General features: G+C 42.5%; 1 protein-coding gene across 1 annotated transcript; it reads left to right on the forward strand.

The window, feature by feature from the left end:
• Positions 1 to 39: 39 nt before the first annotated feature.
• On the forward strand, positions 40 to 15,611 carry TMED8 (transmembrane p24 trafficking protein family member 8). The gene is made up of 6 exons (XM_033062758.1): positions 40 to 296; positions 1,266 to 1,344; positions 3,929 to 4,058; positions 4,974 to 5,112; positions 5,364 to 5,663; positions 6,745 to 15,611. Exons 1-6 carry the CDS (start codon positions 218 to 220, stop codon positions 6,960 to 6,962), a joined length of 945 nt encoding a protein of 314 aa, XP_032918649.1. The 5' UTR covers positions 40 to 217; the 3' UTR covers positions 6,963 to 15,611.
• Positions 15,612 to 16,739: the final 1,128 nt, after the last annotated feature.

The following is a 16,739-nucleotide window of genomic DNA, read 5'->3' on the forward strand; positions in this document are numbered from 1 at the left end:
CGCCTCTCCCTCCCTGCTGCTAGTCTGCAACGCCGCCCGCGCCCCGCGGCTCTGCAGAACTAAATACTGATTGGCTGCGTTGTCGAGGGGGGAGGCTGAGGCATGAGCACCGAGGCGCCACCATCTCCCTGCGGCCCGGCTCACACGCACTCGCTCGGGTGTTTCCACCCACCCCCCCCCCGCTCGGCTGTTTCCGGCCGCCCGCCGAGCCGTGCCCATGTCGGACGCGCTCTCCGCCGCCGCCGGCTCCCGCTCCGAACCCCCGGGCGGCGACGCCGCGCCGCGGGGTCCCGCAGGTACGGGCTGGGCAGGGCAGGGGGCAACCCGTGTTTAGCGCTGGCCTTACGGGAAGAGTTTCCGTTACGTGGCGGCTTTGCTCGTTTCTGCCGGAGAAGCCGTGTTTGCGGGTGGCAGCTCCCTGCGGTGGCAGCGCGGTGCCCGCTGCGGACAGCAGCGCCCCGTGCCGGGGCTGAGCGGAGAGGGCGGGCTGCGGTCTCTCCGCCTGCTCGCCTGCCGCTCGGGCGCCTGCAGCTGCAGCAGGAGTTGCTCCCGTGCAGCGGCGAGGGCGAGCAGTGGTGGGGTTTGTGCTTTCCCCGTCCAGCCGGCAGCGGGACTGCGCTGCGTGCCCCTGGGCTGGAGCTGTCTCCTTCCCGGCCTGGCTCTCGGCAATGGCCAGCGCCTCCGACGGGCATCAGCAACCTGCAGGAGCTGGAACTTGTCCGTGCCCTGTCCACTGCCTTAAGGCGATCGGAGAGCAGGCTGTGAAGCGCGTACCGCAGTCGTATGGGGGCAGAGCTTTTCCCGAGTTCAGAGCCTGGGTAAGACCAGGAGCCGTCTCTATGGACCGTCCTTTTAGCACTGACCTAGGAATTTCCATCTCGTCAGTACCCTTTGTGAACTGCTGCACGATTACATTTTCCAGGGTTTTGTCAGCTCAGCTTTACATGATGAAATTTGGCCTTGTTCTGTCTTTCTAAAGCTAGAATTAGTAGTTCCTGTATGAACCCTGCTTCTGAGAATAGCTTTACACCAAAAACATGTGTAGGTTTTTGTTTTCCCTTTCGTAAGGTTGAGGCCATTAAAAATCTTTGTTCCGCAAGGTTCTAGATACAGCTCATAACATGAAAAACTGGTTGGCACAGGTCTTTGTTCCACAGCTGTGTGACCTTGTCAGTGTGCTGATTGCAGTTTTTTCCTGGCAGTGTATTTATTATAAACACCAATATTTATTTCCCCTTCTCTTCCTATATTCTGTTTGTTGTTAGAAAATGAAGACTCAGCCCAAAAGACGGAGGTTGCAGATCAGCTAGTTGATTCTTTGGAGTCCAGTACTTCGCAGAGCGGGTAGGAAAACCTTTTTCTGTGTTGTGGCTCACATGCATGACAGTCTATTTCATTCCTGTGACCTCTTCTGTATGGCCGTTTGTTCTGTGCAGGTAAAAAGAAGGGACTGGAGACTGAATTGTCTACTTTGGGACAGTATTTACTGGAATCAGTATGGGAAGGCCTGTTTTGGCAGCCTTTAAGGTTGTTTTAAAGCTTGTGAAATGTAGTTCATGGCTCAGGCATTTAAATCACAGAGTTCATTCATCTTGAAAGGAACCCTATGTGGTTTAATAATCCATTATAAAAACTACTACATTTTTAGGTGGAAATTTTCTATATCCTATCTGAAGGATACTTTAATAATTGAGCATGCCTACTGTCTGTAAATCTGGTGGAAGCTGTACAAGAAAATACCTTTTACTATTTTCTTGACAATGTCTTGTCTTTTTTTCTTCGTTATTTGTTTTCTGTGTGTCTCCATAAACGCTGCTGATGAACCCTGCTATCAGATGTTTGTCTTGTTGGTACCAGCTGGGCATATGGTGTTTGTGGCCAAGTAATTTCATTGGTTACGTGCACTAATACAGTGCAGTGCAGTTTCATTTGCCATTATACATTTGTTGCACAGGATACAATTTCAGAAATGTGTGAGAGTAGTAATGTAATTAGAGTAGGTAAACCACAGCTTCATCAAAAAAATGCAAAAATCCAGGGGAAAAAAACCCACATCAAACTACTCTTCTTCCCAAAACAGCAGTTTAATGCCATCATGGTTTGATGCTGCTGACCTCTCTATCAGACTTCCTGATTTTAAATGAGTTCTTCCATCTTTTTATTTATTATATCCTCTAATATTCTTTAAAGAGATTAATACACACCATGAGCAAAAAAGCCAAAGTAGATTATGGATATTTGTGGATATTACCTATTAAATTTGTCATAATTTAGATCTTCTTTGAAAGGGATGGAGATGGTCCAAAAGGTTTGTGTGGCCTCTATAATTTTAAGTCTGCTTGTAAAGCTTGTGTAGCTCTTCCTAATCTTTCAGTGAGACTCTTGGCTATCAGTGGTATCTAGAAGAAAAAATTCCCAAAGTGGAAGCTGCTGAGTTGATGGAGAGTTTTTTTTGAGAAAATACGTGCACCTATGCTAACAAATGACCAAATAGCCCATCTAGGTGTGTTCATGCAACTGCTAAACTGAAATGCAAATAAGCTGGAAAAAATAGCATAGAAGTCCAAAAATTCTTCCTTTAAAGAATAGTTCCCACAAAGTGTCCCTTCTTATCCTGTCCATCTGCTGCCATTTTGTGAACCTGCTATTCACTTCATTAGAGTTGTTCTTACAAACCTTCTGGTCTACCGTGCCAATTCTAGGAAAGGAAATCACACTGTTGAAAGAATGTAAGTAAAAAATGGCCTTGTTTCTGCATAAATTCTGTAGTGCCATTGGAGTAACAATTTGAAAACAAAAACCACATTATCCCCGTTCAGGTCTGCTCTGTGAATGCAGAATATGTGTATATTTTATTTTATTTTTAATTATTCCAAACTATACTCACAATCTGCTTCCTTGCTAATGAGAATATTTCTCATTTCTGAAAGGAGACATTTGAAGGAATGCCTTTTTTTCCCCATTTATGCTGTGTTCTCATGTTTCTGATCCTTTAGAGCAAGGCAGTTGACATTGGTTTTATAGTGCTGTGAGAAGGTTTTGATTTTCAAAAGTGCAAATATTTCTATTCTTATTTAATACTAGGTTGCTTCTCATAGAAGTTTCATATATGTAATGAGAGCATTACAGAGGACACTCTTCTGGCATCTGAGTTCATTTGGGATTATAAGTCTAGCTATAGATAACATGCAGCAATTTTTTTTCAATCTAACTTAGAAGAAAAACCTCAGCAGAGAATAAATGCCAGAGACATTTGCTTTCTTGCTCATTCTTTTCCTGCTACCATTCTTATTGTTTTAGCATGTCCATTTTCTTTTGTTACAGTGCACTACTTGGACCACTTTGCTTAAGTTATTGTGTTGCCTGCTGTATGTCTTACTGCTTGCTTATCTGTGGAGTGTATTTCAATATAGCAGAAAGACACTTGGGTGCTCCCTGTATCTGTAGGGGTTGCTAGTAGGAAAGGCATAATGGACCACTTAAATAGATGGCATTCTCAGGATGGCTGTCAAAATTGTTCTGAATTCTTTCACTGTTCCAGTTGACCTCTAAGGGAGTGTGCAGATGCCATGCAGTAGCTGGCATAAAAGAAGTTGTCCTTCCTTGGGCAGAAAAGTTGCTACTCATGTCTGTCCTTAGTATAGTGTTGGTGAGCATGCTGTGGAGTGAGTGCAGTGAATTTCTGCCATCTAAAGGATGGTAAATATGGAGTATCCCACTGAAGTTGTTCCCCCTGGCTCACATGGAAGGTAATCATGAAGAGATGGCAGGACTGGGGTGGACAGGGGTTCTTTGTCTAATTGGGAGGTGCTGACCACAGAAGCTTGTTCCCTCAGTTCATTTGAATTTGAGTTCCAGAGCAGTGATTCCTCTGCTGGCTGTGCCCTGGGTGCAAGTGCTGAACTGTACTGTTCTCTTCCTCCGAAAGGTCACAGTCTTGGGCGCACCTGAGTGCAGGCACAGCAGAGCATTTGAAGGAAGCAATTGGCACTCTGGGGGACCACAAAGTGGCTGAACTAGAAGAGAAGCTGCCTGACCAAATCAGGTCTCTCAAAAAGGTAGGTGGATGTTTCTTATGTCTGAGAACAAAGACAGAAGTGCAGTGGCAGTTCTCCCACCCTAGTACTGTGCTTGCCACTATGGGACTGAGGCTCTAAGAGTTGTATTAAGATAAAAGTAGTATTAACATAGATCCAGTTACATTTTTATCCTGTACATTAGTGGGAGATAAATGGTATCAGTCTTATCAGTCTAATTTGCAAAATCCCTCTCGTGTCTTCAGCTTGTCTTTGCTTCCTTGCTCACTGAGGCTTCAAGGTAATTCTCACCTTCTGCTCTAATCCGGTGTTTCTGGAAATTCCATTCTTGCGGATTTATGGAAGAGGGAACTGAAAGTCCCTTCTTTCTTCTTGTCAGCAGCCAATTTGTTTGCCTTACAGATAGAGCCAGGAAAATCAGTGCAAGTGACACCCAGTTCAGGACCTGTGAATTTGCATATATGAAAAGAGACATCCTAGTGAACCAGATGGACTTCTAACCAGGATGCAGCAATGACACTTTGATTGTGGCTGTATTCTAGATGCACACAGAGCTGAAAGGCTCTCCCTAGAGAGACCGTGTTGGGAATTCTTTCAAAGAATAGTTGGCTAAATCTACAAGGCTGTTGCTTTCTTGAGGGGTGACAATTAACTGATGCAAGTGCAAAAATGTGCCTGCCCAGGACTCCCAGAGAGTCCAAGGGAAGTGAAATTTGTGATTCAGCATTTGACTTCAAAGTTCATGACTTTGGTGCAGTGGGGGAAACAATGCTGAGAGGTGTCTTAGAGCTAGCCTACACTGAGAATAGAAGCTTCTGCAGATCTGACTTGGTTTCATAAAGATGCCTGAGTTACTTATGAGTTGTTTCAAATCTAGGCAGAGACTTTTTAACCAGGATGGTCTTTGTGACAATGTTTCTTATGTCCTTTGTGCAGGAAGCTGTTCCATTAACCAGCTACCATGTACCTCAGGGAGTAGGGGACATAGTCATGATTCAGTCAGATCACACTGGTGCTGTGGATATCCTTTCAGCTGAGCTGGAGACTGCAGATCTCCTTGGGGAGCAGAGAAAAGGTGAGTCCTGAAGGCAGAAATCTTGTTTCGTTAATTTTTTAAGTACCTGCCCTGGCTAGAAGAGCAGAGACTGTGCTGGAGATATTTCTAATTCCTGCTGGAAATTTGGGCTCCTGGCTAGTGAGAGGAAAAACTTCACATCTGTGGCTTTTGGGAGCAGGCCCCCTACCAGAAATAGCTTCATCGTTTTCAGGTAGCAGTTTGTCAGTAGTGAAAAGTCATGTAAGCCTGTGAAATTTTCCCTTTCTCAGCTCAGCCTCCCCCTCTGGCTGCACCCACTATGTGGACCACTGAGAAGATGAAGGAATTCAAAGCTAAGATGGGAAAAGAGAAGAATGGCCGGATGGTGGTGAAGCGAGGCGAGGTGGTGACAGTCCGTGTGCCAACCCATCCTGAGGGGAAATGCATTTGCTGGGAGTTTGCTACAGATGACTATGACATTGGGTTTGGAGTCTATTTTGACTGGACCACAGTTACTAGCACTGCCATTACTGTTCAGGTCAGTGAATCCAGTGATGAGGAGGATGAAGAGGAAGACGAGGAAATTGAAGGTTAGTGCAAATCTTATAAGGGTTAATTTGTGTTGCTTGTTGCCATGTTGCTGAGGGTATCTGTTAGACACTATAATTTCCATCTACTTTGTTTAGTCCACCCATTTGCTACATCTGCAGCCTTTTGGGTTCTTGGTTAGACTGATAAGAAAGCATTTGGTCCTTCCTGCTTCAGCAGGAATGATAAGTCAATGGCTGTCCTCTCAAGAGCATTCTTAAAATTGAACACATGGAAAAATAAAATCAGAATTCACTCAGTCAACTTCTTGCTGATACAAAGGTTAAAGTCTGGAATTTTAACCTGGTTTTGTTAGACACTCAGAAATTTCTGTTGGTGAGTGGAGCAAAATGATTTTGTTTTGAGGTGTTGGGGATTTTGTTTTTGTTTTTATTTTTTTGTTGGTTTTTTGGTTTGTTTTTGGATTTTGTTGTTTTGCTGTTTTTTGGAGGGGATTAGGTGTTTTTTTGTTGCTGTTTGTTTGAGTTTGGGTTTTTTGCTTGTGTTTTGTTTTTTTTCTACCATGTTTGCTACCTGCGCCACTGTACTTGGGAAACACACAGTAATGTTGCCTGTTCTTTGGCTTCAGTGTATGTGTGACCAGTGTAGCTGGGAGGTTCGTATCTGAATTTTGCAGGCCCTGTAAGCAGGGGTAGGTTCCTTTATAAGGAATCCTCTTGGAGAAGTGAATTGAGGACATAGACACTCTGAGGTAACAGCTAAGAGCTTTCCTGCCTCTCTTTGCTTCAAGTCTATATCACATGACTGTTGTTGTGTGTATAAAAGCAGTGAGGTGTCTAAAAGGTAAGCTAAAACAGAGAGGAGACTGGGCTGGCAGGCTAGTAAATACTGTCCCATCAGTATTCCCAAGAGAACTGGTCTTTGGTATGACCTTTGTTATAATAAGGAAGACTGGACTTTGTGGGAATTATTTGCAGAAAGATTGGAGGAGATGCTCTGGGTAATGCTACCACGGTTAGCCTTCCATATAGCTGTATGTCTGTGTTGCATTCTGGTCTTGTTGGTCTTTTTCTGGATTATGTAGTGGTTCTGGCCTGCTTATTTGTCTCCTCTCCCATTCAGGACTGTCCCCTGTAGGTGATGTGGAGCGGGGTTCCAAGAGCTACCTGCGGAACCGCTATGGAGAGATCATGCCTGTGTACCGGAGGAACAGCCATCGCGAGGTACAGGCAGGCAGCCACGAGTACCCGGGCGAGGGCATCTACCTGCTGAAATTTGATAACTCCTACTCTCTGCTCCGCAATAAGACTCTGTTCTTTCACGTCTACTACACTAGCTGAAGAAGAGGGAAAGGGCAAGGATGGCAGGCAGGTGATGGTGAGTGTAGCAGGCTGCCACCCAGCCCTGGTACTGCCTGATGGGCACTGCTGTGTGACAGAACCACAGCACAGTTCTACCAGCTCTTCCTTGGACATGGACTGGTTTCTCTGCACACCCTTCTTCCCCACTGCCCCAGGGGAGAAAGGTAGTAGTGACTGCCTGGTTGTTCCCAGGCAGCTGCTCTTTCTCTAAAACTTTGGGAGGTCTGCTCCATGCAGGCATTGGGCTGGGCCTTCACATCACAGCTGGCAGTTGCCCAGAAGCCACGTTCAGGTAGTTGTAATTCTGATCTGTTGTACTGGTACAAAATGAAGTGAAAATAATCTGTTACTATTTTGTGAATAACTTTTCTAACTCTCCTGCATCTGCATCACTAGGGGGCAGCTGTTAGCTTCAGTGAGCCAGAAGCACAGCTGGCTTGTCACTTAGCCAGGATAACCCCATCACCTACCATCGCTACAGTCACCAGCAGTCAGTGCTTCCTTCACTCATGTGAGTGGGTGGGAGTACAGCTGGCCAGCGGCAGCCCATGTTGCAGTGGCTTGGCAGTGCTACAACAGGTGCACCCCAAATAGCAGTCACAGCTCTTGTCTGAACAGGGAGTGGGAGCAGGGTGCACACCTCATAGTTCATAGGAAGGCTTTTCCATAGATTAAGAATTGGATGTTACAGCTGTTGATTGTAGGCATATGTAGATGATTAAGACCTCAGTGATTACCAGAAGTTTTTTCTGTAATCCAGATGTGGAGCAGAAGCCATTACTTACTGCCATGCTGAATGAATACAGAATGGTGGAATAGAACCAATAAATATACATTAAATTTTTCTTAGTAGCAGGATGTTGGTTCACTGGTATTGCAACCATATGTAGCAAGGAAAAGGCTCCCAGAGAAAGGCAGTTTGTCAGCTGCTATTCTGTTGCAAAGGTATTGTTAGAAAGTTCCTTGGCATGTTTCAGTGACTAGTGATGTTATCGGTTACACCTTCTGCTTAAGCAGTGGCTGAGTTGAACAAGGAGAAGTTAATTCATCAGAGAGAAATTTTAAAACATATTTATTTGTAACTGTTGTTTATTTTAATATTTTTAACTTGAAATTGTTCTCTTTTCTAAGAATACTGCTGTATTTACATTTTGATACCTCTTTGCAGAGACACAAAACAACTTTCCATGGTGATACTAGAAAAGTTCCAAGTTTTATTTTTAAATCATCCAGGTAAAGCACCTCTGTTTGGTCCATTCCTTCTATTGAGAGGAAATGATGGACAAAATTATTTGGAGTAGTTAAAGCCAAAGATTTTGCTCTCGTAGGAGGGCTGCGTATTTCCTATTAAGGGTATATTGTGATGCTGTACAATCTGCTCTATAGACAGGCTTACTTTTAACTATCTCTGCTTACTGATTCACTGCTCCAGAGCACTTAGTAGGTCAAAATGGTAGGAGAGGAAGCAGTCAGTCTGACTGCTAACCTCTTATGGGTGAAATGAAGAATCATCCCGTGGCCTTTTTACAGCACTTGAATCAGGCCCCAGCAATTTAGGTAAGGTGTTTGGATTTTTTTTCAGCCTTTGTCTATCAGGTTCCTAGATATTGCTGATGGAGTGACACACTTCACTTCTAACAGAGAAGTAGTAGTATGTTTGCTGATATAAACATCAGTTTAACAACATTTCATAGTTGATGTGTTGTGGGTAGACTAGGGAATGAGAGGCTGGAGAGCAGCACTGCAGAAAGGGATGTGGGAGTCCTGGTTGATGGCAATTTGAGCACGAGTCAGCAGTGCCCTGGCAGCAAGGAGGGCCAACCCTGTCCTGGGGTGCATCAGGCACAGCATGGCCAGCCAGGCAAGGGAAGGGATTGTCCTGCTCCGCTCTGCGGCAGCCTCGCCTTGAGTGCTGGGGACAGTTTTGGGAGCCACAATATAAAAAAGCCAATTAAGCCATTAAAGACTGTCCAAAGGAGGGCCACAAGGATGTTGAAGGGTCTGGAGGGGAAGCCGTGTGAGGATTGGCTGCGGTTACTTGGTCTGTTCAGGCTGGAGGAGACTGTGAGACCACCTCATTGCAGTCTACAACTTCTTAACAAAGGGCAGGCAGTGATCTCTCCAATCTTGTGACCTGAGACAGAACTCAAGGAAATGGCAGGAAGCTGAGACAGGGGAGGTTTAGGTTGGGTATAAGGAAAAGGTTTTTCACCCAGATGGTGGTTGAGCACTAGAACAGGCTCCCCAGGGAAGTGATCACAGCACCAAGCATGACAGAGCTCAAGTAGAGTTTGGACAACGCTCTCAGACACGTTCTGATTGTTGGGGTGTTCTGAGAGAGGAGCTGCACTCAGTGATGGTGATGGGTCTCTTCCAACTCAACATACTCTATAATTCTATGAACCTTTTGTTCCGAGTCACTGGAAAACACCTTAAAACTATTTATGATCACACAGAAAACACTATGGGCCAATGCCAGAAGAAAAGTTGCACATAAAATACAGAAGTTGGTCATGTCCCAGAGCAATAAGATCAGCCACATACATGTGTGGTCAATGCTAGGGTTTTCAGTCTGTTCTGTAGCCTCTGGGAAAACTTGGTGGTGTTGAAACAAAGTGGTGAAGCTCTGCAGGACTGTTGAAGGAAATAAAAAATAGGAATTACATTTTTCTTAGAGGTTTCACTAGGTTGTTCCTTACATTATTTTAAATGTTGTTAATTTGGAAAAAATACTTTTGTTCATCACTCAATGTGTGTCAGGGTAATGTTTTTGTAAAAGCTTAAGTCAATTTGTGAACTCCAAATTGTCACAAGTTTATGGGATTTCACTTAGTTCTATTACCTAAAAGACTGCATCAGTTGGAACCTTACAGTAGACGATTAGACTAATAATTTTCTTCAAACAGATGATGTAGGAAGTAAAAGGTATCAACAACAGGGAAATGGCAGATTTATTTAGTAAATGTTTTAACAACACAAACCCGTCTCTGAAAATAAGGTCAGTGCCAAATTGTCGGGAGATGGGACTATACTTCTTTTCCAGCTTCAGTGGGTCTTATGAGAAAGAGGGAAAATGGTCTGTATCCTTACAAATTATGGTCTCTATCTATCCATCTGATATGCACTGTAGCAGCTGATGTGAAGCAAGAAAATCTGAGGAAGTACAATAATTCACATTCAGATTAAAATTGCAGAAATTCTCAAAAATCTCTGGGCTCTTCTGGCCTTTAGACTCAGAAAAGTGTTTAAATAATTGGTTTTAAAAAGTGAGATTTTTTATGGGCTGTTTTGTAAAAGAAATAAACATTTTATTAAAAGGTTACTGAAACTGTCATTGCTAATAACATCTGAATTATGGAAATCTCTAGAAATACTCTAAACACAATAACAGTTTCATTATATTTTGCACAACTATTCATATCGATATAATAAAATAATTCCTTAAAAAGCTGAGAACCAAATCCAGCAGTAGCAGTTGAGTATTATGAAGACACTTCTGCAGCTCAGGTCACCCGAGTTACTCATCACATTCTGCAATTGACGTTATCCTTTCACAACAGCTTCTGGTTTAAAGGACAGTTGAGTTAGAAAAGCAAATCACAAGCAAATTTGTTTGGGGATTTTACTCCCCCACCCTTTTTAAAGTATTGGTTTGTGAGTAATGAAAGTTACTGATTAAAAATGTGACAAAGAGCTTCAGGAAGCATCATTCAGATAGCAGGTATGTCAGTCAGCTCACACACATTTAGTACAAAATACTTGGACAGACAAGGCTGTAAGGCAAGGCTGTGCCAGGAACATCAGAAATTATTGTGACATGGCTGCAATGTGCGACTCCTCCAGTACTCAAGGAATACAGTACACCTGTGCCTCATGAAGCACTACATGCAGCAGTAACTGGAACATGCCCAGTTCTCCCCAGATGTTCTAAAGGCTGTTCTCATGGCTTCCAAACCCATCCCCTCTCCCTCCTCACCAGGTATCCTGCACTCAGGTCAGTGCTGTGAACCAGGTGTAACCCATCTCCTGCACACACAACCCCACAGGTACAGCTCCCCAGCATGTGTAACCCTCTCTCCCACACAGCACTGCAGGTACAGCAACCTGGTCTAGTTGAAGGTGTCCCTGCCCATGGGAAAACAGTTGGAACTAGATGATATTCAAGGTCCTTTTCCAATCCAAACAATTCTATGATTTTATGAGTAAATGTGACAATAGTTTAACAAGATATGAGGGCAAGGTATACTTAATTGTTTACTGCATAGGCAACAGGGTCAGACAAAACTGTCAGGGAGACTCTGCTGAGTCATGAGGTTCAGAAACGATCCCCTTATTTTAAACTCCCTTCTTGAGGAGAATCTAGGTGTCTGGATCCAGACTTGGCCAGCAGTTTACATCTAAAGGATTATGTGCATAGTCAATCCTGTATCTCAGCTAAGATTTCAAAGTTTTGTATGCTATTAATCACTTAGTGAGAATTCCTTAGTATGGAATCTCTCAGCCTCAAGAAGTTAACCCTAAGAGGCATCCCTAGTCAAGTGGGGATCCTAGAGCACAGCATACTGCCATGCAGGAGAGGGTAACAGGCCCTGAGCTGTCCACTATCTAGAGTAAGATGATTAACTTTATTTATGAAATAAAAGGTCCTATTTCCATATAGGCTGTATTTTGGGTTTCCTTGTGTCCAACTGGCCCTAAGCTGTTGAGCAAGATTTATGGCCCTTAATTATTGTGTTCTTACGTGTCTTCTCAGAATCCAGTTTAAACCAGATACAGTCCTCCTGCCCACCACTGCTTCTTCTGCTACTGCTCAAGCAGAAGTGGGAGGGGAGAGCACACTATCACCCAAGGCACTAAACAGAAGCAGATGGAATAGACCTTTCAGTCTGACCACATTGCCCCACTCAATGATTGCTGTTGGTCCTTGGCTGTGAGATCTGCAGAACCCCGTGTGTGTGTGTGCTGGTTAATATATGGTGGACTATTTGGCACCTACTCCACTTTCTAACTAGGATTTATTTATGTTGAAGGGACCTGTATGTACATGAGATATTCCAGAATTATTGATCCTCAGCTGCACAGCTTGTTGCAGGCTAGTGGGTTATCTTCATTTAAAACTATACTGTGCCCTCCCTGTTGCTAGCTTGCAGCTACTTCCCTCTTCTGTCTGTTGCTCACAAAAAGGTTTGAAATACATTTTGTCATGCTTTAAAAAGTTAATAAGGCTTGCCTTACAACCAGTTTGATCCCTTGGTGACATAGAGATAGTATATGTCAGTTTTCAAACTATTAGTTCATGGTTTTTGTTAAGGTAAATTGCACTGTAGATGGCAAACCTATTGCTCAGTTCATGCTTTCTGAAGCGTGGAGCAATCTTTAATAAGGCTCAGGTCACTCTTTTGGAACTGTGTCCATCTACCTGGTCTCTGACTTAAGCCCAAAGGCAGCATTGAATGTGGAATGTCATCCTAATGAGTGTGTGTCCAGCCTGCAAATGCAGCCTGCCCACACACAGGCCTGCTGCAGTGGAACTGAAAGCATTTGGTTGTGTGTTTTCCACACATTTGGTGTGTGTTAAGTTTTCCAGAAGTATCTGGTATCTATTATGAGGACAAGATAGTTTTATGAATATTTAATCTTCAGAAAGCTTCACAGGATAATTCCTCTTTTTGTTTATTTTCTTGTATTTCCACATTATACAAGTATGTTGTTTCTCAGGTATTCAAATAGCATTCATTATCAAAGTGACAACTTCTTTTTGGAAGGATACACAGTTTTTATTAATTTTCTGATAAATCCAATAGCTTGGCTATGTGGTTAGTGATTAACAGCAGCCATTCCTGCTCAATATCAAACCCACAATTGTTTCAAAGAAAAAATTTTATTTTGCATGTGTAATTTTTTCAGTTTGGTATATTTCCTGGATTTGAATTCAATCCTGCTAGCTGGCTTAGTTATGGAAACTCTACTTATTTAAATAGAGATCTTTGGAATTAGACCTTGGGTCAAGAAAGAAAAATAAAGTTTAAATGCAGTTGAACTTCAGAGAGGGAAATGAATGCTCAGGAAAGGAAAATTTCTTCTTCATTTCTGTAGAAGAAAGATTTCTAATAGATTTTTAATATATGTTTCCTTTCCCTCTAAATTATCTCAAGAAATTCAGAAAGCTAAATCAAGGAAGAAGCTTCTTTTGCATTTTGGGTTTGCTTTTGTGAAAGCACAAAACTGTTTTCCACTTTGAGTATAATTTAGATCTAAAAAAAATTTACATGTTCAGTCAGAGATATATCCTGTAGCAAAGGACTTGCATAAAAATTACTTTGTATAACTGTTTAGTTATAATAATAGTACTAATCTGTTAGACATTTTTTATGTCAGAGAAGGTAGTAAGCTGTCCACTGTTTTCTCATTTTTTTGCTTTAGGTGTAATGTAGCAGCAGGAGTTTAAAATGTATGTATTTTATTGAGAACAGAGAATTAAAATTGCTTAAATCAAGGACCACTACTGCTACTGCTTACATGTCCTCAGACTCTTTGGAGGCCTGCAACACATGTTCTCAGGAAAGGTTACTGGTGTCAGACACAGGCTTGTAGCAAATTAATTTGGGGATCCATTTAATATGCATGAACAGATAAGATGAAAATGTGTTAGGGGGAAGAGCTTAGTTACCTGACTTCAGTTGCTAAGGAAGTCAAGTTACTCTGCACTGAGTCTAGAAGGCAGCCACATGCCTTTCTTTGGGGCTCTACCCTGTCAGCTTGTCTTGTACCTGTGTGTGCATGTAACCTCCATCAATGGCCTGCAGTGGGTCAGTTATTGTGATGCTGGACATGGTGAGATGAATTTGAAGTAAACCTTATTACAGGTTTAGCTGCTGAAAAATTTTGACCTTGTGGGGAATTAGGCTAGAGAATGAATCTCTAAGTGAGTTCACTTTCATCCCCACTGCTTATACTCTTCCTTCTTGTCTCACTACCCCTATTAAAGTCACTCTACAGAGGATTTATCACAAGGTGCCTTAGGAATAAAGAGCATGTGTGAAAAAAGAACCATAGTTGTCATTAACACAAGAGATTTCTTCTTATTTCTCTGCCCATTTGGGTAGGGGGTGGTACTTGCTAAGGTCAGGCAGGGGCAGTCCCTCTAGGCTGTTCCTGAAAATCCAATCTGTTCATAGACCGCCTTGTTGCTGTAAGATGAGTAGTACAATGGTATTTGAATTTCCTGGTGCCATACGTTCTTTGCCTTCATATGCTGCTGTCAGATGTCTAGGAACACCAGAGGACTACTTCTTTTGATATGCTGACACTAAACCCAAGGACCAGAGGAACACTAGATTGACATAAAAGAGTGTTTCTTATGGTCATTCATAATTTTCTCTAAAAAGTGTTGAAATCCAGAGTTGTGAGTGGTGTGTGCTTATGCATATTGAGTGTGGATGAGAGATCAAAGCAACGACGTTTTTTGTTTGGAATGTTTTTGTTTTGTTTTGTTTTGTTTTTTCTACAAGTGTAAAAGAAAAGACTATTTCTTCTTATCTCATATCTGGGAAAATATTGGATATGACAGTGTCATGTAGATGAATGAGAACTTCACAATCGGTAAAATTAAAAACTGGGAACTGATTGTGTTAAATACATTGCTAATTATACTGTGGAAGAAAACAGGAGTTTAGCAGGAGTCAAAGTGCTAAGGCATTTATCTAAAGAAATTGATTTGCAGTAAATACCAATTAAATAAAGTTTTAGAAGGTACATAAAACAGCAGATGTATATTGCAAGGAGATTTTCCTGGGTGTATAGTCCACATTTGTCTGGAGAGAGTCTCTGGCTACTTATTCTGAAACTGTGGTGCCATTGCAGCTGAAGGGTCATCAGGCCAGGTGGATGGTGTATCTGAGTCCCCTTGGCTTTTCTAGGTTCCATTCTGGATTTTACATGTTGCTTTCTCAGAATCATCATACATTAAATGTAGCCGGTATTAGGAAGGGAGAGAGGAAGAATTTTCCGATGCATCAGTGAGGGTTATCTCTTTTAAACCCATTTGGACTGGTGAGTCAAGTCCCTTGGGCAAGAAGCAGGATGCCAGACACAAAATTGCCAAGTAATGACCTTGACGTTTAGGAGCTGTTTTTGGAAATGATAAATAGCTGGAGATGGCCTCCCTGCAGCCTCCAAGATGCCCTGGGAACAGCTCTCCTCAGAGGGAAGCAGGCTGCTTCCTACTCACAGCTCCAAGTCATTAGCACAGGCTTTCGATAGGGAGCAGCTTGTAGCTGGTCACACCTTTTTCAGGCCTATGTTCTTGTGAACTGTGATGGTTGTTTGTCAGCCCTTATCTATGTGATGTGAATGTTTTTGATGTCCCGTGATTTCAAAATTGAGTTCTCCACGCCAACTGTTTGCTTTTCATGTGCTCACCAAGAGGTGATTTTTAAATAGACAAGAGGATATTTTAACAAAATGCGGCACTGGACTCTTTCTGAAGGACACGTATGAAGGCTATATTTATAGTGTGCTTGCATTCCTTCTACAATTGGTTTGTATTGTTTATATTTGATGTGTTGTGGTTGATTTGTAATAATATATTGGAACTTACACCCTTTAAATAAACTTTTCACTATGCAACCAAAAACTTCGTCTTTTGTTTAAGGCAAGTGAATATCTTGATATGAAAATTCAACTACAGATCTTCCAACAAAATAAAAATGCATTTAGTTGTAGGAGTGAAGAAGAGGCCAATATGCAAAATATACATGATGGTTCCAGCCAGGAAATCTGTTAAAATGACTGGCTGGAATATTTTTCTTGAGATTGTACTGAATTCTTAAGGAATTGGAGAGGAACAAGCAAGCAGCCAAAGCTCATATAATGGACATTCTTAGAGTCTGAATACTTTACCCTCCAGTTCTTCACACTGGTACTTATACCTCCATTTGCAGAGATCTCTAGCTTTAAAACATCTCTTCAGTTACCAGATGCTCATTAAATTGTCTAGAGAAAAGTGTTTGCCCTTCACAGCTCCTCACAGCTGCTTTGCCCATCAGCTTTTACCGTAAAGGCTCTATTTACATGTCCTGAAAGAAGCACTTACTGGTCAAAATGAGGAATGATGCCTGTAGCAGGAGTCATCTTTTCTCACCTATCTCATTTTCAGTTTGGCAGGACAAGTGCTGCAGAAGTTCAATCCTCTCTTCTAGTCGGATGTTCCCTTGGAGCACTTTTATAAACTAATTGATGGGCAGGAGCACTCATAAACCAAGCTGATCCAAAGGATAGATGATTCTGACACATTAAAGATGTTTCATTGCATTTTAAGACCACCAAAGGGATACAGTGCTACAGCTATGATATACTCAGGATACATCATTGTGCTTGGCTCAAGCATACAGCCAAGAGGAAAATGAAGGAAAACAGTGGGAATGGAGGGAAGTGATGCAAAATTTCACATTAGTTCTTCCCATCCACCCCAACTCTGCCATCCCCCTTCCCCATTCTGTAACTTTTGTGGATGGGCTGCACCAGTAACATGGGGTGCTGTGTGAAGGCCTTGCAGCAGGCTTTGTTGCCTCTGCCAGTGAAGTGGCTCTTCCCTGTTTCAGGTGAATAGGGAGAATATTGTACTTTGGCTGCTGAAGTCCAGTCAATGCTTTTAGTAGTGCTTGATTATCAACAGCAGTTTTAAGCTTAGCAGATACAGATGGTACAGATACCATCATTTAGGAATCAGCAAGCCAATTATCCCTCTCTGGAAGG

Source organism: Catharus ustulatus, chromosome 6 (genome assembly GCF_009819885.2).
Source record: "Catharus ustulatus isolate bCatUst1 chromosome 6, bCatUst1.pri.v2, whole genome shotgun sequence".
Classification (NCBI taxonomy): domain Eukaryota; kingdom Metazoa; phylum Chordata; class Aves; order Passeriformes; family Turdidae; genus Catharus; species Catharus ustulatus.

Excerpts from the sequence above, each read along its gene's own strand:
- TMED8 (XM_033062758.1), top strand. The coding sequence starts at position 218 with ATGTCGGACGCGCTCTCCGCCGCCGCCGGCTCCCGCTCCGAACCCCCG. Across the intron at positions 5,113-5,363 it reads CCTTGGGGAGCAGAGAAAAG|CTCAGCCTCCCCCTCTGGCT; the intron begins GTGAGTCCTGAA and ends TCCCTTTCTCAG. Across the intron at positions 5,664-6,744 it reads GGAAGACGAGGAAATTGAAG|GACTGTCCCCTGTAGGTGAT; the intron begins GTTAGTGCAAAT and ends TCTCCCATTCAG.